Source organism: Pseudoliparis swirei, chromosome 15 (genome assembly GCF_029220125.1).
Source record: "Pseudoliparis swirei isolate HS2019 ecotype Mariana Trench chromosome 15, NWPU_hadal_v1, whole genome shotgun sequence".
NCBI classification, from domain to species: domain Eukaryota; kingdom Metazoa; phylum Chordata; class Actinopteri; order Perciformes; family Liparidae; genus Pseudoliparis; species Pseudoliparis swirei.
The window spans coordinates 11,134,901-11,157,518 of NC_079402.1; the positions used below are offsets into that span (position 1 = coordinate 11,134,901).

Below are 22,618 nucleotides of genomic sequence, written 5' to 3' on the forward strand. Positions count from 1 at the left end.
CATCCGTATTTAAGAATAAATGTTACTCTCTCTGTCATCAAGTCCCCCCAAATGTGTTTTATCATCCGACGGGGCATTTATTTGAGTTATTGTGAGAATTTCGCCCTGACATGCTCCGCGACGCTCACGGGCCCCCCCTCCTCTCCCTCCCCCGCCACGCTCCTCCTCCTCCTCCTCCTCCACTTCCTCCTCCGCGCAGTGCTCCTCGCGCCACCAAACGGGTGCACCTCCTTCTCCTCTGACCCGCAGCATCAGACACACAGATCATGACGGTGTTTGTCCCCTGACGTTGTTTTGTGATCAACCACAACATTAACGCTGCTGAAAACATGACGTCACAACTGGTCCGACGTTTCCTAAAAAAAAATGTTTTTAAACTCCGTGATTTCAAAGCCTCGTCCAGCTGTTTACTGACGTTCAGGGGCGGTTTTTCCTACAGGCGGTATAGGCGGCCGCCTAGGGCGCCATTCAGAGGGGGGCGCAAAAAAATGCGCCTTTTTGCTGGGCAGTTTTTTTTGCACCCCCATCTATATCTCCAACCAATATTTTGACGGCAATGCCAGCCAGAAAACAAACAAAAAACATTAAAGCTGCAAGCAGCGTCGAACGGGTCCTCGCTCATCTGCGCCGGCCGGAGACGCCGGCCGGAGCGGAGACTGGCGGGAGAGGAGACTCTGGCCGGAGCGGAGACTCCGCTTCGCTTCGCTTCTCTTCTCTTCTCTTCTCTTCTCTTCTGCTGGAAATCACTGCTATATACTCTGTTTCGCTGCTCCGTGACGTCACGACTACGAGCGACGTCACCGCATCAAAGCGCAGACTGTTTCCATGGTGACTCAGTGACGTCACGGAGAATGTCTTGCCCGCTAGCGCGCGATTAGTTTTTCTCGATTGCTAAAACACATTTTTTTAAAGCGTGCCTCGTTTTCTCAAAACTCACACAAAATGCAAAACCCTTTATATCTCCTGCAAAATGCAACTTTGCTTTCAAAACAGTGTTATGTCACCTCAAAAGGGTATTTTGTTTTCAAATGACAAACACAGCCCATTATATGAGTAGACATTCTAAGCATCGATTGAACACTGATGTGCCCAATGGAAAACACTATGAAATGGGAAAACACCAGTATGAAGGCCTTATCAGGAGCATTATGCCTTTTCATGTCCAGTGTTACTGTATGCTTTCTCCTGTTGTAAAATATTGTGAATGTATAATGTTTTAACTCAAAATATAAAACAGCACACAAATATACAACTAAAATGTTTCTTTCTTTTTTCTAATTTGTTCACAGAACAAACAATAGAAAATAGACCACTACAGTCAACAAAAAAAGAAAGAAAAGTGTAAATAAAAAAGGACAAAAAAATACTCCTCTGCCTCTCTGGTCTCCTCTACCTTCCATGTTTTCATCCATTCTTCTTCAAATCAGGAGGTCACCTGTGGCCCATATATTGCTAAAGCCTTGATTCCAAATTGCACAACAGCCGTGGAAATGGAAGTTTTGCCAATTGAATAGCAGTGTGTTCTGTCTGAACACGAGGAGGTTTTGGCATTGATGAAGTGTGCAAAGTAGAGAGGATGGTGTTTAGTGTTTTGAAGAAAGTGTGGTTAACAATTGAAATCTGTGTCTAAAGCAGATAATTGTGCTTATAGTTTAGCAGAATTGGTTTAGGGAGTTGGCACATGAGTTACAGGTTGTGGTTATTGTGTTCTAAGTTCCAGTTTTTGTGTGGAATCAATCGAGAAAAACTGTAACATCCGCCAGCTAAATCTGCCAGTAGGTGGCGCTTTGAGTCTGTGAACATAGTCATGCATCATGTGTCCCTTCGTGAAGTGTAGACCACTTCATGTAAATTCAATGTAAAAAAAAAAAGTGATGAAAAAAGGCGGTCACATTATTTTGGGCACGACGAGGGAGTGAATGTGCACCGTTGATCAGGGGGGCGTAGCCGGAGCGTAGTTCAGCACAGATGTGACATTTTCTCAGGGATTTTGTTCTTTATTTAATGTTTGTTCATTGTTGCGATCGTTGTTCTGTTTATTTGAAAGAAATTCAGTCTTGCAGGGCAAAATAGCGTTTGAAAGTTGAAATTCCGTTTTCGTGCAAAATCGTTTTTAAATGTATTTTTGGGTGGGGGGGCGCCACGAGTGAAGCTCGCCTAGGGCGCCAAATGTGCTAGGGCCGCCCTTGCTGACATTAGTTATGTTTAGAGAATAGAGAGAGGGAGAGAGAGAAGAGAGAGAGAAGAGAGAGAAGAGAGAGAGAGAGAGAGAGAGAAAGAGAGAGAGAGAGAGAGAGAGAGAGAATTCTTATTCCGTTCTATTTAACAGGGGCTAGTCTAGGATTTGCGTGGCCAGACTGAAAAAAAAATCATACGGCCTCTATTGTTCAGAGGGCCGGGTCAAATGTGGAGGCGGGCCGTGTTCGGCCCGCGGGCCGGAGTTTGAGGACCACTGCTCTTGGCTGTTGATGTCTATCAAGATCGCTCATTTTGAAAATGACGTAAGAGGGCAAAACAGATCCGTATCAGACCAGCGAGGAGGGCAATACGTGGCTGGCATGACGACCCATGAGCCAATCAGAACGCTTGTACTGTTGTTGCTATATAATAATTCATCTTTATTCATAAAGAAAATGTAAGCTAGTGGTCTGATGCTGCCAGAGGAAACACAGGTCGAGGATGTATTGCATCATCAGTGTATTGCTGCTAATGCTTCAACTCTGTCAGAATTTTTTTTTAGCATTGGGTGCCCTTTTTTTTGGTTTGAGCACCTGCCCCCCAAAATGTCTGTGCACGTGCCTGTATATACATATACAAGTGACTTTTTTTCGTCCCAATGTGCGCGCACACGCCGGCATCGGAGCTCTGCCGCGTGCGAGACGGAGATCGGAGTAGTGTTAACGCGACACGTAGAGACAAAATTACATGCTGCTGGTTAGAGACGACCAACAACAGACTAACTAATTAATCCTGTAATTTAAAAAGTAACTAATTAATCCTGTAATTTTTCACAGCACTAATATATATATATAAATATATATATATATATTTATGTGACCAGTAGTTTTAATATAAACTATAGGAGTAACTTTGTCTATATCCATGGTCAGAGCATGTTTGTTGTCAATATCTGAAATAAATTTAATGACCTTTAATTTATCTTACCTAAAAATATGTGATGTCACGGCTGTACAATAGTCTACTTACAGTATATGTGATGATGCAACTGATATAGGGGCAGCTGTAGCTCAGTGGGGTAAGGGGGTCGTCCTGCAACCCCAAGGTTGTCGGTTTGATCCCCGCTCTCCCCATTAGTTGCAAGTCGAAGTGTCCTTGAGCAAGGCACTGAACCCCCAGTTGCTTCCCGGGTGCATCACTGCAGCCCACTGCTCCTTAATAACTAAGGATGGGTTAAATGCAGAGAACTAATTTCCCCTTGTGGATTAATAAAGTATATATCATCTATCATATTGTAGAGAAACTGAAAAGAGAGCATGTCCAGGTTTTTGTTTTGCGTCATTTTTAAAATGTATTTAGTGTTGCCAGGAAGCAACTGTGTTAGCAGAAACAAATGGGCTAATAACACTAACACACAAGAAACACCAGCCAAACAGAGTTAAGAGTTTTATTTGCGATCTGATGTGATATAACGTCACATATTCTGTAAGTGCTGAGACAAAATCCTGTTCTAACGTGCGGTTTTTGTGATGCTGCCTCAAGTTGCCTCGCTGTATGATAAGTTCAGCTGGGCTTCAATGTTTCCTCGGCTCACTCAGTTTGCCTTCAGGAGTTCTCCCTCTGGAAATGATTAAAAATACACATGTTGTTATCATGTGCTGGTGGAGGTGGAGGTGTGGTGTGCTTATTTTTTGGATTATATATTTCCTTCATGAACTCACCATCATTTAGTACCCCGCAGTACTCGTCACACTCTGCTTTTCTGTAGAACTTGTTGGCGTTGCCCTGGCAGAAGCCTTGTTTGTAGGGCACGCACAGGCCGACGGTGGAGTCGAAGGCCCAGACGAGGGGCTGGCCTGTGCAGGGTTGGGCCGCCATGGGCAGACGGCACACAGCTGGGGAGACAAAACATATATCCATGTATTTAAAGAGATATCTTTTTTTATTTCACAGCAGAGGGGAAAAATTATCACCGACACAGAATAAACTGGCATTGAGCAACATACTGATGCTGCATGTATTGTATAATTCTCCCTTTATGCGCATGTTATTTTTCGTATTTCATTCCTCACCCTCTGTGCGACATCTCTGCAGACACTCTCTCTCGTTCTCAAAGTTGTTCTGGTTGCCCAAACACCCTCCGTACTTGAAGAGTTCACAGCTCAATGAGGAGGAGTTGTAGTAGTAACGCTGGTGCATCCCAAAACATGGTCCTGTTTCTGGTGCTGCGTTACAGGACTCTGGGAGGGGAGGGAGAAATAGCACCAGGAAGGATAGACACCCATTATTTGGAGAATCAGGATCAGGATCTGACATTCAACATGCATACATTAGCATGACTGTGCAATGCTATGAAAGTGGACCGGCGTAATTCAAACCAGTCAGCCGATCACTTACCGGTTCCATTGAAAAGAACTGAAGCATCACCAGAACCTTCATCGTCTTCGGTCACCAAAGAAGGCAACGGGTTTCTCTTCGTCCGCTGTACCACCAACTGTTAGAGATACAAAGACACCTGAATCCCAGATAAAAAAATAAAACAAATCCATACAGCTACACAACTCAGAACTACATTTCTATATTAATTAGAATAGTAACATTATGTCTGGAAAAAACAACACCATGAAATGCACTGTCCACATTGAAGCACTTTGAAATGGACATTTTTTACAATGATCACTTTTATTTATTACTTGCAGAATGTGTACATTCTGGTGCGAACACATAAATACTTTTACTTGATCCCTCAGTCATAGTTTCTCTGTATTCTGTACAATCGTTTGAGTACCTGAAGGTCAGGCTCGGCTACAAACTCTCCAGGAACACAGTCTCCTGCAAAGATATTACATTAAAACGCATCATAGATACCCATGCATTTGACAGCCAAACAATGTATTATTTGAATGTATTATTCTAGTTTTATTGCACTTGTGTTTTATATTTGTATGCTGCACAAATATTTTCCTGTTTTATGAACAATGGAGTGAAATCTCCCACCAGATATCGTCATCTGTCATTCAAATATCTAATCATATTCAACTGTGCAAGTACAGTAAATGTGTGGTAATCCGTGTTGTACCTTTATTCTGCCTAATGATAACATTGTCCTCGCTCATTCCCTGTTCTCTGACCAGTGTTTTGAAGTCATCCAGCACAGTGTCTCTCACATCCATAGTTCGACCTGCAGAAGAAGAGGAATTCAGATGAAGCAGAAACGAAAACTTTAACATGATGTAAATGGTTAAAATAAAATGCATTCATGTACAAGAAAATGGTCTATCTTCACGAGGAGTAATCTAATACTTGAGATGTTAGCGTGAGAGTGTCCACTCACTGTAAAGCTTTACGGAGATGCTCTTCTCGCCCGATGTTTTCACTTTGCTCGTCATCACTATCGCGTACTCATTGTAGTTTGTGTGTACCACGTAGGCGTCCACGTCTGCGTTCCACTCTGTGGAAAGGACACAGGAGATCATTATACCTGTATACACTTCATGGACAAACGGAACTGAGCACAGCTGTATCACTGCAGGACTAAACAGAGGGAGACCTACTTTTAAGATGGTAGGTGAACCGCCCTGGTGTGGTGGTCAACTCATACTCCATACTGATCTCCTTGCATGATCCATGTCTGCACACATACCACATATAAGACATGCTGTATATTTAATATATTAGATGTCTATAATACACAGTAGGCCCTGTCACCTTTAAGTAAAAGTTCTGCATTACACTCGAACCAGAAGTAAAAGTACTCAGTATGCAGAATGGCCTATTACAGAATAATATCTAAATCATTCATAATAATTATAAATAAAACTGACTAATAAAAACAGTGAAGTTCAATATTACCGTTTGAAATGTAAAGGAGAAGTAGTGGCAGAAATGTAGAAGTACCCCAACACTTTATTTGAGTACTTTAGTTAATTTCCACCATTGGATTTTGCACTTTGGATACTGATATTGTTGGACCAAAACACTGCCAGGATTTGCCAATGTGTGTTCAGTATGAGTTACTCAATATGTGTATTCAGTCATTAAACATTAATGTATTTTTCTTCTCAATATCTCATATAGAAAAAAAACACATTTCCTAAAACGTTTTAAGGACAACATTTTTTGAAAGGAGTCAGTTCAAACTGTGTTAAAAAATGGTTTGCGTTAGTCTGTTTGTGCGTAAGTGTGTGTGAGTGTGTGTAAATGTGAGGCGCATGCACTTCCTACTAACCTCAGCATACGTCGAGTCACCTCGAGTTTGCCTTCAGTGGCGCTGGTCTGCAGAACCAGTTTACCAATGGCTGCATCTCCTCTTCTATGTTGGATATCGGGACATGTACTTGCCATAGCAACATCATGCCATGTTCCCAAAAACTGTTAGAAAAATGTACCGTAGTGTGTTAATGTGTAATAATGCACGTAAAAACTACGATTCAAATGGGGATTGAAATTAGTTTATATCTCACTTAGTTTAGAAAAAACTGAAAGTAAAATACAAATAAAGATGTCATAAAAGTACAATATTTTACTATTGTCAAGCTCATTATAATACGTCTCACAATAAAATTAAACTTCAGTACACAATCTCACTTCACACAGACGATGTAACACTTACTCATGTGTGCTAAGTGTAACTGAAACTATCGTCTCTGGCCTAAACTCACACAGATCACATTCGATTTGATCTTCTTTTCTTCATTTTCAGTCATTTATATGAAAAGTTCCACTGCCCTGTCTGCAAATGTTTTGAGGTAAACATATTTCATTGTGGTTTACATATACGTTTGACGTATTACAAATTAGCTTTAAATGAGTGCGCTGAGCTCCACTGTGTGGATGTTAGGGTGCTGGGGACTATCAAGCTGTTTGTGACCTGATTGAACAACATGCTTGTGTTGCATTTTAGTTTCGTTAAGTTTCAATTCTGTAGTCATTTTAAGCCAAACCATGGTGCTTTTCACTAAACCTAACAAAGCCATTTTGTTGAATTTATTTTAGTTCAAAGTTACAACGTGCATTTCAAACTGTTTAAAAATGGACTAATCCAGGAGAAAATACATGTATGTATGTATCAATGGGAAGTCAATATTGTCGGACACATTGTTGGCCTGACCGATGACGAAAGATTGAATCCCCAAAATATTAAAAACATGTTATTAATTCTAACAGACAGAAAAGGGTGTGAAAGAGAGCCTGTTACTTCTTTATGCTGAATGTATGAGTTCAAAACAAAACATGATAGTTAGCAGAACTCACCCGGGCCAGATCAAAGTTCTCCTGCGTGGGGTAGAGAGGTTCTGGGAGAACAGGGACCCCCTGAAGGGTCCAACACCACCCCAGGACCAGCAGGGGAACCAGAATCACTGCTTTCTGCATCCTGTCAGTCTATCCACTCGTCTGTGAGCACCGAGGACTGAAGCGCTGAATCCCAGGAAAAGTGTCTCCTCCTCAATGTTGATTACCTCTTTCAACCCTTCCAGTGAGGAAGGGCATTGACCTTTGTGTTTTGTGCAGGGCACTCACTCGCACAGGCAAGCAGAAAGCAAACAAGTGAAAGAGCAAAGTTGTGCTCTGAAACATTGGACCTTGGATTGGACAAGAGTATTTCAACATCAATAAATCAATACATGCCATACATGACACTATGAGTAACACAACATTGTTTCACGTATAACGTATGCGTTATATATATGATGTTTGTGTTTTTGGGAAGAAAGAACAATTCTCTCAAATAAGCACATCACATTTTACAATGCTGTTGATGACTTTATATGGAAAAATCATGTTCACAGTCTGTAGGTATATCGTTATACTCTCGAGAAGAATTGCATTCTCTTGCCCGGCCTCAGATATTGTTTCCATGCAAAGAGCATTTGTTATTTTTGCATCAGAAGGACTCAGTGAGTTCACTCCATTAATCCTTAAAACATAATCAACGAAAAGCGAGAGAGTAAGTATGTTAACTTTAATCAATCAATCTAAATAATTAATATTTCTCCCAAAAATATATATAGTGTTTTTTTTATAACGATACAATTCAAATTCTTACTGGTTCCTGATCAGCAATAATAAGATTATTTAGCTTTTTGCACTCTTTCTTTTGTTTATTTAATGTTTTGACAAATGAGAGGTATAGACAAACATGTATTCACAGTATTTTGCAAAATTGTAGTATAAGATATACAAAACGAGTTTCACTTTATTCCCATTTTATATATAGGCCAATAAAATACAAAAGTGATAAAGCATAGGGATGTTGGTCCTCTTCCGTCAATCCACATGATCTGTCATCCTGTAACAGTAAACAATCATTTATTATGCTAAAACTGTACAGAAATACATAACATGTCATGATTGTTTTTCATCACAGGTGCATGCTTTAGACTCTAAAGCACATCACACCCTCTAAAGTTTAGAGGGTGGGATGGGCCTGCTGTAGTTTTTTTTCCAACATTGATTTCCTGTCATCTTTATTTCAACAAATGAAGACCAAAAATACATAAAAAATTAAATGAAAGTAAAAAAAAATACTCTTGATAATTCACAATTATCTTTCCATGAACTGGGATGTGTCACAATAGTGGAAATTAAACATGCATCGGTGTTTCAGTAATGTTACCTTACAAGGTGCACAAACAATACAAAGCATTAATATAGCAGCAAACAACTAGTTAGTTCCGTCAGCACGGTTGGCGTAGTTTGTACCGTTAGCGGTGTGAGAAGCTGGCGATGAGCAGCCAGCTCAGGCGCCACCATGTTGAGCGCCGTTGAGAGTCAATCGAAATGCTCCCAATCTCGAGTCTTATTCAACGGTGAGTTGCTTGGCCTCACCTGGTCGAACGTTACCGGCGTACTCCTCTTGTGCAGGAACCACAGGTGGCACCGGATCTATTTCCCACCTCTTGGGAAGAAGAATCTGGATGATACACATATCTGGTACCCACAACCAGTGACCGATTCATACAAATACAGATCTGTGGTTTCAGTATGTAAATGTCATTTCAGCACAGCATTGTGTAAAAGCACGTACCTGAGGCTGAGGATTGACGGGCTGTGTCACTCGCTCACCTGGAATACACCAACCTGGGAAGACGGTAAGATGGAGAGAGGGGTTTCTGTTTTTCATCGAGACAATATGTGTCTTTGTGTGTCAAAAACATCCCACAACAGGAAATGTAATCCGTGTTTCAAACTTTGAGGAGGGATCAGTTCCACCTGGTACGATCAGTCGTGTGTCACCTTTGTTCTGATTCATGATGATCGCATCAACACTCCCACCATGTTGTCTGACGAGCCTTTTAAAGTCCTCCAGCACACTAGCTGTCAGACTCAAAGTTCGACCTGGAGAAGAAACAATCACCATGACATAAATTGATGCATATATTGAATATAAATCACTTTCATCGATGCAATTGTCACTCACTATAAAGCTTGAGTGAGGTGGTTTTATTTCCTGATGGTTTTTCTACGCTCAGCAGAAGAATCATTGCGTACTCAACATAGTTGGAATGAACCACAAAGGAATCAACATCTGCCTCAAACCCTGCAGAAAGGAAAGTGTTCACAATGCTTTGCATGATAGACCCAGGTTAGCAGTACTTCGCTTATGTGAAAGGAATGGACAGATCATGGTAAGATCTTCTTATTTTTTAAAGGATGGGCTGAGGAGGGAAGCCTGAGAAAACATACTTGCAAAATGATGGAAGAATCGTCCCGGAGTGCTGGTCAGAGCATAATCTGTGGACATCTGTTTACATGAGCCATTCCTACATGCAGACAAACATGCATGTCAACACATCACTGGTTACACTAAATGGCAGCATCCTTAAACTCCTAGAATGCATGTAAATCTGACCTGAAACTCGTGGTTGTCATAGTGAAGCTGCCATTCGAGGCCACATGTTGCAGCTCCAGTGCAACAGAGAAGGGGTTTCCCCTCTTGCGCTGCATGTAGTAAGGACACGTAGAAACCACTGCTACTTCATACCAGTGCCCCATGAACTGCAGGGGACACGTATATATTTACTCCATGGCAAAGCATTGAACAAGACCAAGAAAATGCGAGGGGAACATATGGCAACTGAATTTCTTTCATTTATGAAATACAATCTGTTGTTCAGCCGACTCACTCACCTGAGCCAGATCAAAGTTGTCCTGTGTGAGGTTAAAAGGTTCCAGGGGCAGAGGGACCGTGTGCACGACCCAGGCCGACCCCAGAACCAGCAGAGACACCATGCTCACCCCTCTCTGCATCCTGTCAGCCCCTCTGGATCAAAGTGATCCACTGGATGTTTTATTTTTATTTTTATTCCTTCCGACAACACCACAAGAAACACAAAACTAGAGGGGCGAAGGTCGGATTGTCTTTTTTCCCCCTCGTCTTTGTTTGTCTTTGCCAGAGTGTGTGCAATCCATATAATCATCAATGAGTCACTGGACTTCAGCATTTGAAGCTTAAACAAACAACCGATCAATACATTTCAGAATGTAACAGCTGATCATTTCTAGGAAACAGTGTCTCTTTTGAAAGGACCACTGGGGGAACCGGCTTGAACCCGATTCCTCACAGTGTCCTGATGATCACATGTGCTGTGTGATATTAGAGGACATGGACAGCTTTAACAGCAGCTTGTTTAGACATATATTGATGTGCAATCATGTGTAGGATCTGCCCCCTGGTGTGCATAAGTGAACTACACCTCTACATACGGAATGACAAACTGTGAATTTCAGTTTTTCTCCATTGCTTTGGCTCAATTCTTGAAACAGAAATGACATTCTCAAAACAACTCGTGCAAACCTCCAAACCACTGGGCACTTGTTCACAACAGATTTGAATTTCTCATTCCTTTAATCAAATTGCAATTGTTTTAGAAACTCCTTGCAAATGACAAGTACAATTGCCTACAGCTTGCACACATTTCAAATGATTTAGCACATCTGTGCAAACGGTTAGGTACAATTGCCTTCAGTTAGCCCAATTACCAATTGAATACATCTTGCTGGTCTAAACTGACTGTTGCTTCTCAGTCAAGTGGTTGTTCTCTGCAAAACATCTTGGCATAATTTCCTTGTGTACATCATCACCTGCACAATAGTTCACTCCACTGTCAAAATCGTTCAGGCACATAATACCATGAAAAACATCATGGTATATATACTGTAATATGGATCTCTTGGATCATCGGCTTCATTTTCAGGTGCAACTAGAACTTTACTATTCAAGGGGGAGTTTCTCACATCCGATCACCAATCACACAGTCATTTTAGTTAGCTGACAGGTGCTATCCAGGAGTATAAATGCTTCCATCAAATATCTAGGGCGTGACAAAGTTCAGTACAGTTTACAGTATGAACATGGAAGCACCTGGCCAGGTAAACGAACAAGGGCAACTGCCTGTTCGAGGAAGAGGAGGAAGAAGAAGAGGAAGAGGAGCAAGGGTGCGTGGTGGTGGAGGGTGTATGAGCATCGGGCTCTAAACCAGAGGTCCCTTCTCCAGGCAATGGATGCTGCTTGTGCCGATGTCACAGCAGATCAGTGCAGGGGATGGTTGCGGCATGCACAGCGATTCTTACTGTAATAATTTCCATGGCAGTATAAGTGCAATACAGTATGTGATGTGAAACCTTGTTGGCTCCTCTTGAATGAATCTTTTTTCTGTTTGATACACATAATATTCTGGAAAGAAAACCTCTACTACAGTAACCATTCAGTGTCAAAGGACTAAGCCAAGATTTAATTGTGCACATGAGGGATATTTCTATGGTCCACTGCCATACTGACAAAACATCTAAACATTTTGACCTGCAGTGTTTAAACAATGACGAAGGGACTTTTCATTTTGGGGGCACTGACTATTTGTATGAGAAAAGGAATTAGTTTTGACTGATGAGTTGTCTGTTTTGGGAGAGATATGACCTTTTGCAGGTGTGCCATAGTGTTTTGCTAAACCATCTGTTATTTTGGCAAATGTATTTAAAGCTTTGAGAATGTCCTTTTTTTCAAGAGAGAGATGAGCCACAGCAATCGAGAAGGAAGTTTTCATTTTGGGGGCACTGACTATTTTTATGAGAAAATGATTTGGGTTTGAAGCTTGAGTTAACTGTTTTGGGCGAGATGTGACCTTTTGAAGGTGATCTATGTAGTTGTGCTGAACTAAATAGGCTATTTTACCAAATGCACTAAGAGCTTTAAGAATGTAATTTCTGTTTCTAGAATTGAGCCAAAGCAATGGAGAAAAACTGTAAACACACGCACGCATACACACACACACACCTTGGAGGTTAAGGTTTATTTGAGATATTGACACTGTGAAGCAGCTGGTGAACATTACACATTTTGTTATTTAAATAGCCTGGAGGTAAATATTATTTAATTAACAATGAATGATGAAAAATAATGTAAAACACAACATAACAAAGAATGACAAATACATTTCACCAGCAATATTAGCTATGTATCATTTTTGTAGCCTCGATGATGATGTTTGCTGATTGAGAGTTAAACGCTGGGAAAAAGTGACCCGGCCAACAAAAAGAAGCAGGTCAGGAAATGCATGCCACCATCACCTCAGGTACATCAGAGGACCTGTAAGGAGAGACACACACACACACACACACCCACACACACACACACACACACACACACACACACACACACACACACACACACTGAAGATGTGAAGTCACTTATACAGCTGAATGTTTAAGTAACTCCCCTGTTTGTCAATGTTTTAAAATAAAATTTAAAAAAGACTCACCTAACGCCCAGATCTTGATGGTGGGCAATTTTCTGTTGGCAGAAACATACAGGAAACGTCAGTGTCATTTAACTCCACATCACCTGTGTGTGCATATGTGATATGTGCTCCCTCTTTCTCACCTGCTGGAGGTGGAGTCAGAATAGAGTCTCTGGGGAAACCTCGGGACAAGGCAAAGGCTTTAAACCTCATAATTATACTGTGCGAGACCGTTTGAGTGCGACCTGCAAACAAGAAGAAGAACCCACAGAGTGAGTGTTGCCTCTGCATGCTGACACGCTGAGATGTGATGTAAAGAGGAGACTGTGTCTCACCGTAAAGCGCAACCTGCGTGTATTCTCTGTTAAAAACCTTGTTTTTAAGAACCACGGCGTAATCAGTATAGTTCGTGTCCACCACGGTGATGTCTTTCACGATGTTGTGGCCTGACAGAAAACACAACGCAGAAGTGAGGGGCAAAGACTTCTTGTCGTTTAGTAACTAAACCAGAACAATACGAGAATTAATTGAAATCCACGTAAGTGACTCTGTAACGCTCTCTGTAGAATATTTCATAAAATCTGAAAGATAAAAGAACCTTTAATTTGGATGATTGGATTTGGATTTTAAATATATAGAAAATGTACAGCACAAATGCAGGATTCACTATTACTTGAACAGCTGTCGACAATGTCAGATATAACACAAATGAAAAACAGTTAACAATTGTAATTAATGTTATCTGTAGAAAAAAAAGAGGAAAATCTCAAAGTACAGATAATTCTCTTAAAGGGACAAATTTATAAAAACAACAACAACAACAACAATACAAAGTGCATCGTAAAAAAAAACTAAAAAAACATCAATACAAATATATTTAGTTAGTTTTTGTGTGTAAAATAAAAAGAATACAATATAATATTTCTGCTTTGCTTTTATTTCATTTATTGCGGTCTATATTATACAAGCATTCTTTGGGGACTCAGAAATACAGTGGCACAGCCGCTCTGGTCCTTTGACAGTCATATGTTCCACTGTCTCTTGCGACAGGCGGTCCATGTGAACATTTATGGCCGACTTCCACACACACGTGTGATTTATAAGCCCAGGGAAAAGTCTGCCCTAGTTTGATCATATTTGTTCAAAAGCATCACATTACAGAGACACAGCACTATACTGACATGTTGTCACAGGTCATGCCTGGGCACTGCAGCTTTTATCTGTGCATGTTGTGGTTGTTTGCTCAATACTGTTGCAGATCCAGAATTCAATGCGTCCCACTGCTCTGGGCACTCACTGAGTACTAGGCCATATTTACATTGTAAATGAGTAAATTTCCAGAGCTTACTAACAAATCCTTTCTTTACTCTCTTGTCAGGCCGATGATCGAGATTACAAGAGATCAAACTTACGTGTGCTGAAGTAGGTGAACTGTCCAGGTACGTTGGTCCTCTCATAATTGTACACCTTTTTCTGACAACCGAAAGGTCTGAGGCACACAGGGGAAACACCGTCATTATCTTTAATAAACATCCCTCACTTTCCTCTCTTCTTTGACCGACACATACACTTTTTGTTCCAAACATGGTCTATAGATGTCACGCTCACACCGACTCACGTGGAGTCCCACATCGTGAGGTTAATGTTGCCGTTTGACAGTGCGGCGACACTGCCCATGGAGGCCTTCACTTTGTCTCTGAAGGGAGTGAAGCTTGAAGAGTCATAGGCCAGGCCCACCCGGTACCATCTCCCTGTAAACTACACACACACAAACACACAATTGTACATATTGAAGATAGTTCTGTCACTTTCCATTTAACTACGACACGAGTCATCACAAAATAAATACAAAAAACAACTGTTGTAAATTAAATCGGTCTCCTCACCAGAACGGCAAGTAACTGACCTCTTGACAAACATGGAACAATCACAGCAGGGATCTGGGATTCATCCAGTATCAAATCAGCCACCGGAAACACATGAAGAGCACATTTCTTATGATGTGTTTAGGATGGGAAATGTCAATCTGACCCTTCTCAACCTCTCTCGTGTGGGAGGAAACCAGGAACGGGAGTCACACATTTATTTATAATAACAATTTCAGCAGAGGGCAAGTAACAGGATAACGGTAGCTGATCTCAAACAGACACACACACAGACACACACACACAGTGACGGCAGAACCTTTTTTTAACTTAACAAATGAAAATCATTCAGACACATTGATGCAAAAAAACATCCCTACAAATGGTTGGATGCGTGACTTACCATCCGCAGGTTAAAATCTTTCTGCGGCTTCACGTCTGCGTCTACCATCATCACGCAAAACATCACCATGACAACAGCGACCACAGTGGTCCTCATGGCTGCGAGGAGAAAGTAAGCGGCGAGACGGATGGACTGAAAGCTTGAGAGAGGGTATCTGACCCGAGTCGAGAGAGAACTGGAGGCAGTCAAACAGACAGGTACAGAGTGGCAGCCTGTGGCAATGTTTGCTTTTCTCCTGATACACCCACCCGGTCGTCAGCCAATCAAAGCCGGGGATCAGGGAACAGTGAGCAAGTGTTGAGGATGTGTGGTTCCAAAACAACCTAGACTTCACTTCCCCTAGCTGCAGCTATATCACATGCTTGTGGTCCCTCAAGATCAGCTGAAGCTCTGCTGCCTTCACGAGCTCAGACGCACTGGTTTCACGAGACACTGTCCCACATGAACAAAGGAAGGAGGAACTTCGAGGGAACAGCAAGTTCTGGGTCTAGAGGCCCGACATTGGTGGAAAATGGCTTCAAATGATTTACTGTATAAGTATGATATACAATATAAAAAAACAGTAGGAATACAAGTAAAGGTTCATCATTCAGAAGTATGAGGAGAAAAAAGTTTGGAAAGTATAAGTGTTCATTATGTAGAATAGCTACTGTCAGTGTTACATTTCTGCATTTAATGTCTAGTCACTATTGCTGTTAAACAAATGTAGTGGAGAAAAGAGAACAATATTTATTTCTCTCTTAAAATAGAAATACTTCAAATGTGTACTCTTAAACGGCTTAAACTGACGTTTGACAATTACATGTAAAACAGGACATATTTTCACAACTACAGGATAAAATGCCTCACATAATTATCGTCATGAGAAGAGAAGCTGCTCATACATATCTCCAAAGAGGTTCCCAGGTTCATTTTAAAACTCATTTTTAAGCTCCAGTTTCACGTTCCTTCATTTTAGTTTCTTGGCTGTGTTGTCCCAAAAAGGACAAATGAGTAAAGATAAATTAAACAAAAAAGATTACTTTCACCGTTCAAGGTCAAGCTTAATGATAAATAGCTAAATAATGTGTGTTTCTGAGCTCAGCCTGAGCAGCGAGACATATACAATAGATTTCATAAAAGTCTCAGATCAAACAGCAATCTCCTTGTTTTATAAGATATTGAGGTCCTCTTTGATGCCTCTTTCTTTACTAAATTAAATATGGGAACATTTGTATAGTAGTGTGTAAATTCGAAAGACTATGGACTGCCTACTTTTTGAAATTCCATATACTAACCCTTAATTAGATTTTTCTGAATCCATAATTTATCAAAATATCCCTTTTTTTAAAGTTTAAAAAGCAAACCCCTTTTCCTGGAAGTTATCTCACAGGAAATATCCAGTGTGACCCAGAGTGAACTGCTTAAAATAACCTATTCTAATCTATTAAACAGTGTTTTTAGGGCAAGTGGCCGGATGTTGAAACTATAGAGTTGAACTACCGATAGGATGTTTTAGGCAAAATCTGCACAGAGCGGGCATCAAACCAATCTGATCAATCACATTAACAATCAGAGCTCAAGTGAACAATTTAAATAGGTTTTATTAATAATGATTTCCATTTGCAGTCCTGCTTTTATCTCATTTTCTTAAAATGCATGATGTATACAGCTAGCCTTCAGTGGACAAGAGGACATCAGTGTGCTGTGTGTGAGTGTTTCACACACACACACAGCACACCTCACACACCTCCCCTACAATACTCCGCGCAAGGCGAGAGCTGTTGCTTGTTCAACGAGACAACAAAATAAAGTACAAAAAAAAAATAACGTTCACACTCATAGGCAGACGCGTACAAACTCGTTTCCTTCTCTAGCATCGCTGAGGACCGAGCCGGGAAACAGACAAACAAAAAGTGCAAAAAGCAGTGTGAGAAAATGTTGATCAGAGGCATGAGGGACAGCGGTACCAGAGACACAGCCAGGGATTCTGGATCAGTTCGGTGTGTCATGATCTCCACATGCCAAACGTATTCACTGTGACCAGAGAGGTGACTTGTTCTTGGATCACCAGTCCTTTTATATTTATTTACAGTGTAATCAGAAACATCTTGACTGATTTCAGCATGAGCTGTTTGATATTAACTGAATAAACGTATATTCACATCGTTCACCGTGGCACACCACATGCTAATTTGTCTCCAAGAGGATTTTACATGAATGAGACAGTGACAAGTGATTTTAACCAATACTATTAATATCAACAGGCTTATTAAAACATTTGAATCTATTTTATAAATATATCATGTGTCGTTTCATTTTGACCAATACATTGCCATCGACAGTCGTTTAACAGTAGTCATGAGGTCTTTTCATTCGTCGTCCAGACTGGATTACATGATGGCATGGACACGTTCACTCTCCCCTTTCTGCTGAGGACACAGCGCCCCCCTCTGGTCAAACAGGTGTATCACTCCCTGAATGGCTCCAGCTGACTCATCTGGTTTGCCAGAGACATTCTTTAAAACAGTGTCTATTAGCTGTGAAATGGCAAATTGTCATATCTTGGTCAATATCTATTATTACCCCAATTTAATCCAGAAAAGGTCGCTCCCTGGCTGTTTCCTCGTTCCATTTATAAAAAAAGTTATAAAAACCCAACTGCCTTTCGATTGTCTTACACTCATGCATGCTCATACATTCCCCCCTTTTTTTCTTCTTTTAAACATAGCACAATCCCAAATGTTATGATTTCACGCAAAGAAAACAAAAGCAAATACAAATAGCAGTCAAACAATCAAAGTATAATTAACAATTCCTTCAAAACAAATTAAAATAATTTAAAGTCATTAAAAAATAAAGAAGAAGTGGAAACATCTTATTCAGAGTGATCTGCTGTGGGACTGGTCAGGGTTGACAACCCTCAGCCACAAGCATCATAACAGCCATCCTGTGTTCCCTTAGATACTTAACCTCTACTTCCCAACATCGTCATACTCATTGGTCACTCATTTGCTTTTTCAGACATTCATGAGCACATTTCACACTCATCATTAAAGAATAAATAAAAGTGAAAGAGCGACAAACATTGGCGCAATAAAACTCAAAAAAAGGACAATGAGTCCTTGACACTACAGCCAGTTACACATTCACTGTTGTCAGTGGCTGGACAGTAGATGACTTTAGATGTGGTCAGTTGCAAAAGTATGACAAAAAAGTCATAGGGTAATGGCAGACGACGCAAAACACACACCGGTAAAAGATAATGGAGAACAGTTTTGAGTGTGTAGTTGGATCTTTGTCACCAAACCTGTCAAAGAATCCCAAAAAATGAAACCTCCATCAAACACTAAATGAGAATCTAACTCGGAAATACTGTTTTGTTTTTTTAACCATCGTCTGAATATGATCACAGCAAGATGAAGCAGAAACGGCAGAGAATGGAGGCTCGATACCCGACAGACAGTGAGGATCAAACAGAGGTGCCGGCTCGAAGGGTTGGAGCGCCACGGACACAGAGGGAGAGGAACGAGGGAAGAGGAACCAAGGAAGAGGTGTGAGACGCCTTGAAAGGATTGGGCTAGTTGGCAGACAGATGAATGTAAACTATGAAGATAAAGTAAATATGCTGACCAATAGAAACTTGGGGGAACAACATCTATGAGACACCCACAAAATAAACAAAAAATAAATCGAGAAGACAAATGAAGGTTAGTTTGGACTAAGTAAGACCAGAGGATACTCAAAGGAAGCAAGCGAGGAGATGACCCAACCTCTTCCTGCACCTGGCAGGATGAAGGCGCAAGTCGCTGGACTGCCATGGACTCTTCAGAATAAATGTATAAACTTCCAGGATTTAGGCCAGCCTTGGGTTACAAACTTGGGGATTATGGTAGATAGAAGCTGAACAACAAGTCCAACATGGGGAAGCACATGAGATACTGTGTGTGGGTCGAGGCTGTGAACTCACAGTAAGGCACAGTGCTCTGCTTGCGTGGTTGATGATGCTCATTCATGCTACTACAACCTGATAGATATTGCAAACAATGGACAAAACATCGATGACAAAAAGCACGTTTTCTCGTCTTCTACCGTTCCATTTCCGCCAGGACAATGTCCCCACTCGCCACTTTGAATCTTTGGGCTCTCTTGCATCTGGCAGTACATCCCATCCTTAGCACCAGAATTTTGTTGAAAACATGAGTCCCCGATCAGACGATTTGGTGCTTCTTCATCTTCAGTCTTCTTCATAGGTTGCAGAAGAACGTACACACACACAGTAGGATAAGACGACCTTTGAGGACGAAACCTGCACAATACAGCCACGAACATACTGCATGTCAGCTCAGTATAAAAGTCCTGTTATTGGAAATAGCCCTATGTGTTTAGCCCAGGGTTGAACCAATCAGATCACTTTGTGTTGCAGCAGCTGATATAAGATGCAAAGCTGCCGATTCCTTTTTGAGGACTCCAAGAGTTACTGAAGCACAGACTTGGAAACATGTGAAGCACAAACAACCCGATAAATTTCCACTATGACAAAAGAGAAAGCTTTTACAACAACATAAAATAACAACACTTTAATATCATTTTAAATATGTAAACAAACACTACAACTTAAATTTATTTGGTGTGATGTAGACATATTTAAATAAAAATCTTTGTTTTACATCAGCTCTCATGTGGTGCGGATGATTATTGCACTGCAGACACCAGAGCCCTATTGCGCTTTAGTAAAATTTCAGATTCAACCACTGGTCTGATTCACCGTCTGCAACCGTGGGTTACATCTCAAAGGCTTTCCGAAAAATCCCTAACATCCACATGGTGTTCCCATTAACTTCAAAAAGCTGTAGTTGACATGCAGGTTGGTCAGTGCTGATTGTGCAGGGGAAGTCGGCGGTAGAGCTTCCAGTGTTTTATGAAACAGTCTCGCTGTCTCGGTCCTCATGGGTCACTCCGTTGTCCCCCCCACACACACACACGTTTCATTTTGTACTGATTCCATTTTCCTTCTCAACATCCAGTCTGTGGATATCTGTAGTTAATTGTTTCATTCTGAAGCTAGGCGACTACTCCTCCATACATCCCTCCTCTCCCCGTCGTGTCCCCCAGCAACACAGGGTTCGGTGGACCAGGATGGATTGGCGCACTGCTTGAGGCCGCCGTGGGCAGGGATTGTGTGGCTCTGAACGGTGGCTTCAAGTTACCAAATACTCGGGTTGTGCCTCTCTCTGCGTTTGCTGAGGTAGCGAGAGGAGTTGCTGGGGATGGAGTGGTGCTGTGTGTGTGTGGCGTGCATAAGTCTGCTTTTAGGGATTTCAAAGAGCAAAGTGGTTTTGGGAATACATTATGTTTGTGTGTGTGTGTGTGTGTGTGTGTGTGTAGGCATGAATGGGCATTCCAGTAGGGGTGCAAGGGAGTGTGTTTGGATATATTGTGTGTAATTTATTATGGGAATACATTCCTGCATTCTATCCTGGTCTCGCAATATCGTCTTATTTTCTGTATCTGTTTGTGTGTGTGCATCTATGAGTTCTTAGATGTAGTGGTCGGCCTGCTCATCACAATTTGTGTTTTCCTGACAGTATGGAGCGGTAAAGCTCCTCGTCCAACTGCACGTAAGCCCCTCTTCTGGAATCCAGGAAGTAAAGTCTGTCCGACACCACGCTCGGGTCAAAGCTGTCCTGACGCAAGTCCATCTTCTGAAACTTGAACGTTCCTGAGAAAGAGAGAGAGAGATTATGTAGGTATTTCATTTCGTCAACTATGTTGTCTAAGGACCTGTTTTCTGAGTGCTAGCATATTTTTTCAATCGTTCCAAATGAGGAGAGGAGCATATGTATTTAAGTTGAACATCATGAAGAAATTGAGAAGCTTGTTTTTGCTGTGCCTGTCTATCATGAGCTGTATGTGTCAGACAGACACTGTCATAACAGACCGAAAAGCCCATTTGTAGGAGATCGGTCGGGCGAATAAAGATTGCTTATGCATATGCATTTATGGCCATTGTCTCCAACGGATCATCATCCATACTCAGCTGTCGTATTGAGTATTGCTGGCTCAGTATGAGGTCAAGCATCTTCTGGTTGGTGCTCATGGTGGAAAACCAAGGCCGAACAAATAGATGGTATCCAAATAGATAATATATAGCTGCGTTGCTGGTCGATCATACGGCTCCCCGGTGCCTTGCTGGCATTTTCTTCTGCCAAAGGCTATGTGGACACAAAGCCTTAGAATGTCTTTACTTCACTGTCTTACTGCTTTAAAAAAAATATAAAACACATAACTATTCAATCAAATTTCTATTATTTTGCAATATTTTTTGCACACAGTAGAATTTAAAATTAAATCCCTTAAAAAAGCATTGACGTTCAAACAATATTATCGAGCTGCAATAATAGTCAACTCATTTATCTGACTGTCTGATAATGAATCATCAGTAAAAAAAAATTCTAGTGTGGGTGGGAGGGGGGTTCTTCTGGTTTCAGCTTCCTACATGGAGGAGGGGCACATTTTAAATGTTGCGTTTACCATCAGCAACTCACAATTTGACGTAATGTTGTATCTTTTAAACATAAATCAAACTAGGGCGCTTGAGAAGCCAGCTCAGAAGCTTTGAGGTTGAGTTAAGAAGCACTTCACAGCCTAACACTGTGTGAACAAATCAAACAAAATTTAAATCAAGTATTTCAAAAGCGGACAAACAGCAGTAAAAAATAAAATTCTACCTGTCTTGGTGACCTCCGGAAGGAAACGAAGGAATACAGGTCTGGCGTAGGGAGGAAGAGCTTTGTCCATGTCCTTCACAAACTTCGCCAGGTCAGTGTTCTGAGTCGGATCAGCGATGGCGGCCATGCCGGCCTTTCCCTCTGATCCTGTGCACAAATAAATGTCCGTGTCAGAGGAATGATTCTGTGGACCGCTGAGGTTGAAGCTCAGACAGATGCCGGTGTTAGTGCAACGAGGCCGTGAATGCTGTGCAGAACATTCCTTAGGACTTCCCAGTACCTCACTGGGACACTTCCTCCATATACTGCTAGGATGGAAAGAGACACCCTCAATCTCATGATTCGTTATTTCTGTTGTGTCACTACATCCTTCATACGCTTATCTGCTGTGATCTGTCTGACTTGTGTATCTTGTTATCCACAACGATCATGCCGAATTAACTTTAGGGATTATTAAAGGTATCGAATTATATCTAATATTTAATCTAATCATAGTGAAAGAAAGGTGGAAGTTGCTTTGTATCTAATGACATTTCAAAATGTTACAATTCCCTTCATGACACAATAAATTAGTAAGCCAAGTTACTGCAGCTGTGATTACTATCGATAGTATTCAATACAGTATAGTTATTGTTATATATATGTTCAGTTTTCCGTTCATCTCTCTAAACGTAATGCAGGGCCTTATCTTAGACACGCACAGGATGCAGGCATGTTGTTTGTGCG

At 41.2% G+C, this 22,618-nt stretch overlaps 4 protein-coding genes across 5 annotated transcripts in view; all 4 read right to left on the minus strand.

Moving 5' to 3' along the window:
• Positions 1-3,611: 3,611 nt before the first annotated feature.
• Positions 3,612-7,696, minus strand: LOC130205787 (protein AMBP-like). The gene is made up of 10 exons (XM_056433314.1): positions 7,432-7,696; positions 6,407-6,549; positions 5,733-5,809; positions 5,513-5,629; positions 5,258-5,359; positions 4,967-5,010; positions 4,576-4,672; positions 4,251-4,418; positions 3,900-4,073; positions 3,612-3,798 (listed from the first exon to the last, which is right to left on the minus strand). Exons 1-10 carry the CDS (start codon positions 7,549-7,551, stop codon positions 3,773-3,775), a joined length of 1,068 nt encoding a protein of 355 aa, XP_056289289.1. The 5' UTR covers positions 7,552-7,696; the 3' UTR covers positions 3,612-3,772.
• Positions 7,697-8,356: 660 nt separating this feature from the next.
• Positions 8,357-10,534, minus strand: LOC130205788 (protein AMBP-like). Of its 2 annotated transcripts, none has more exons than XR_008833976.1 (8): positions 10,309-10,534; positions 10,031-10,176; positions 9,865-9,941; positions 9,599-9,718; positions 9,415-9,516; positions 9,206-9,258; positions 9,007-9,108; positions 8,357-8,467 (listed from the first exon to the last, which is right to left on the minus strand). XR_008833976.1 is itself a non-coding variant. In XM_056433315.1 (8 exons), the coding sequence occupies exons 1-8, from the start codon at positions 10,426-10,428 to the stop codon at positions 8,463-8,465; spliced, it is 693 nt and encodes a 230-aa protein (XP_056289290.1). In that variant the 5' UTR covers positions 10,429-10,532; the 3' UTR covers positions 8,357-8,462. The 2 variants fall into 2 exon arrangements, 1 of the variants encoding a protein (XP_056289290.1); XM_056433315.1 differs by having other exon boundaries at positions 9,007-9,076; positions 10,309-10,532.
• Positions 10,535-12,448: 1,914 nt separating this feature from the next.
• ptgdsa (prostaglandin D2 synthase a) lies at positions 12,449-15,373 on the minus strand. Its single transcript, XM_056432301.1, has 7 exons — positions 15,183-15,373; positions 14,533-14,672; positions 14,327-14,403; positions 13,250-13,360; positions 13,058-13,159; positions 12,936-12,967; positions 12,449-12,763 (listed from the first exon to the last, which is right to left on the minus strand). Exons 1-6 carry the CDS (start codon positions 15,276-15,278, stop codon positions 12,936-12,938), a joined length of 558 nt encoding a protein of 185 aa, XP_056288276.1. The 5' UTR covers positions 15,279-15,373; the 3' UTR covers positions 12,449-12,763.
• A 1,374-nt stretch (positions 15,374-16,747) lies between these two features.
• The window catches only part of slc27a4 (solute carrier family 27 member 4), a 17,440-nt gene continuing 11,569 nt past the window's right edge, over positions 16,748-22,618 (minus strand). Inside the window, exons 13-14 of the mRNA XM_056432299.1 lie at positions 21,893-22,039; positions 16,748-20,883 (exon numbers count right to left, since the gene is read on the minus strand). Coding sequence (XP_056288274.1) covers positions 20,726-20,883; positions 21,893-22,039 — 305 coding nt within the window. The 3' untranslated portion in view covers positions 16,748-20,725. The remainder of the gene's footprint in view (positions 20,884-21,892; positions 22,040-22,618) is intronic.

Coding starts and splice junctions, on each gene's coding strand:
- LOC130205787 (XM_056433314.1), bottom strand. CDS start 7,551: ATGCAGAAAGCAGTGATTCTGGTTCCCCTGCTGGTCCTGGGGTGGTGT. Junction 6,550..7,431: donor AGAACTTTGATCTGGCCCGG/GTGAGTTCTGCT, acceptor TTTTTCTAACAG/TTTTTGGGAACATGGCATGA. Junction 4,074..4,250: donor GCAGAGATGTCGCACAGAGG/GTGAGGAATGAA, acceptor TTGTCTCCCCAG/CTGTGTGCCGTCTGCCCATG.
- LOC130205788 (XM_056433315.1), bottom strand. CDS start 10,428: ATGCAGAGAGGGGTGAGCATGGTGTCTCTGCTGGTTCTGGGGTCGGCC. Junction 9,517..9,598: donor CACCTCACTCAAGCTTTATA/GTGAGTGACAAT, acceptor TTTCTTCTCCAG/GTCGAACTTTGAGTCTGACA. Junction 9,259..9,414: donor CATCATGAATCAGAACAAAG/GTGACACACGAC, acceptor CCGTCTTCCCAG/GTTGGTGTATTCCAGGTGAG.
- ptgdsa (XM_056432301.1), bottom strand. CDS start 15,278: ATGAGGACCACTGTGGTCGCTGTTGTCATGGTGATGTTTTGCGTGATG. Junction 14,404..14,532: donor CTCACGATGTGGGACTCCAC/GTGAGTCGGTGT, acceptor TGTGTGCCTCAG/ACCTTTCGGTTGTCAGAAAA. Junction 13,361..14,326: donor GTTCACCTACTTCAGCACAC/GTAAGTTTGATC, acceptor GTTTTCTGTCAG/GCCACAACATCGTGAAAGAC.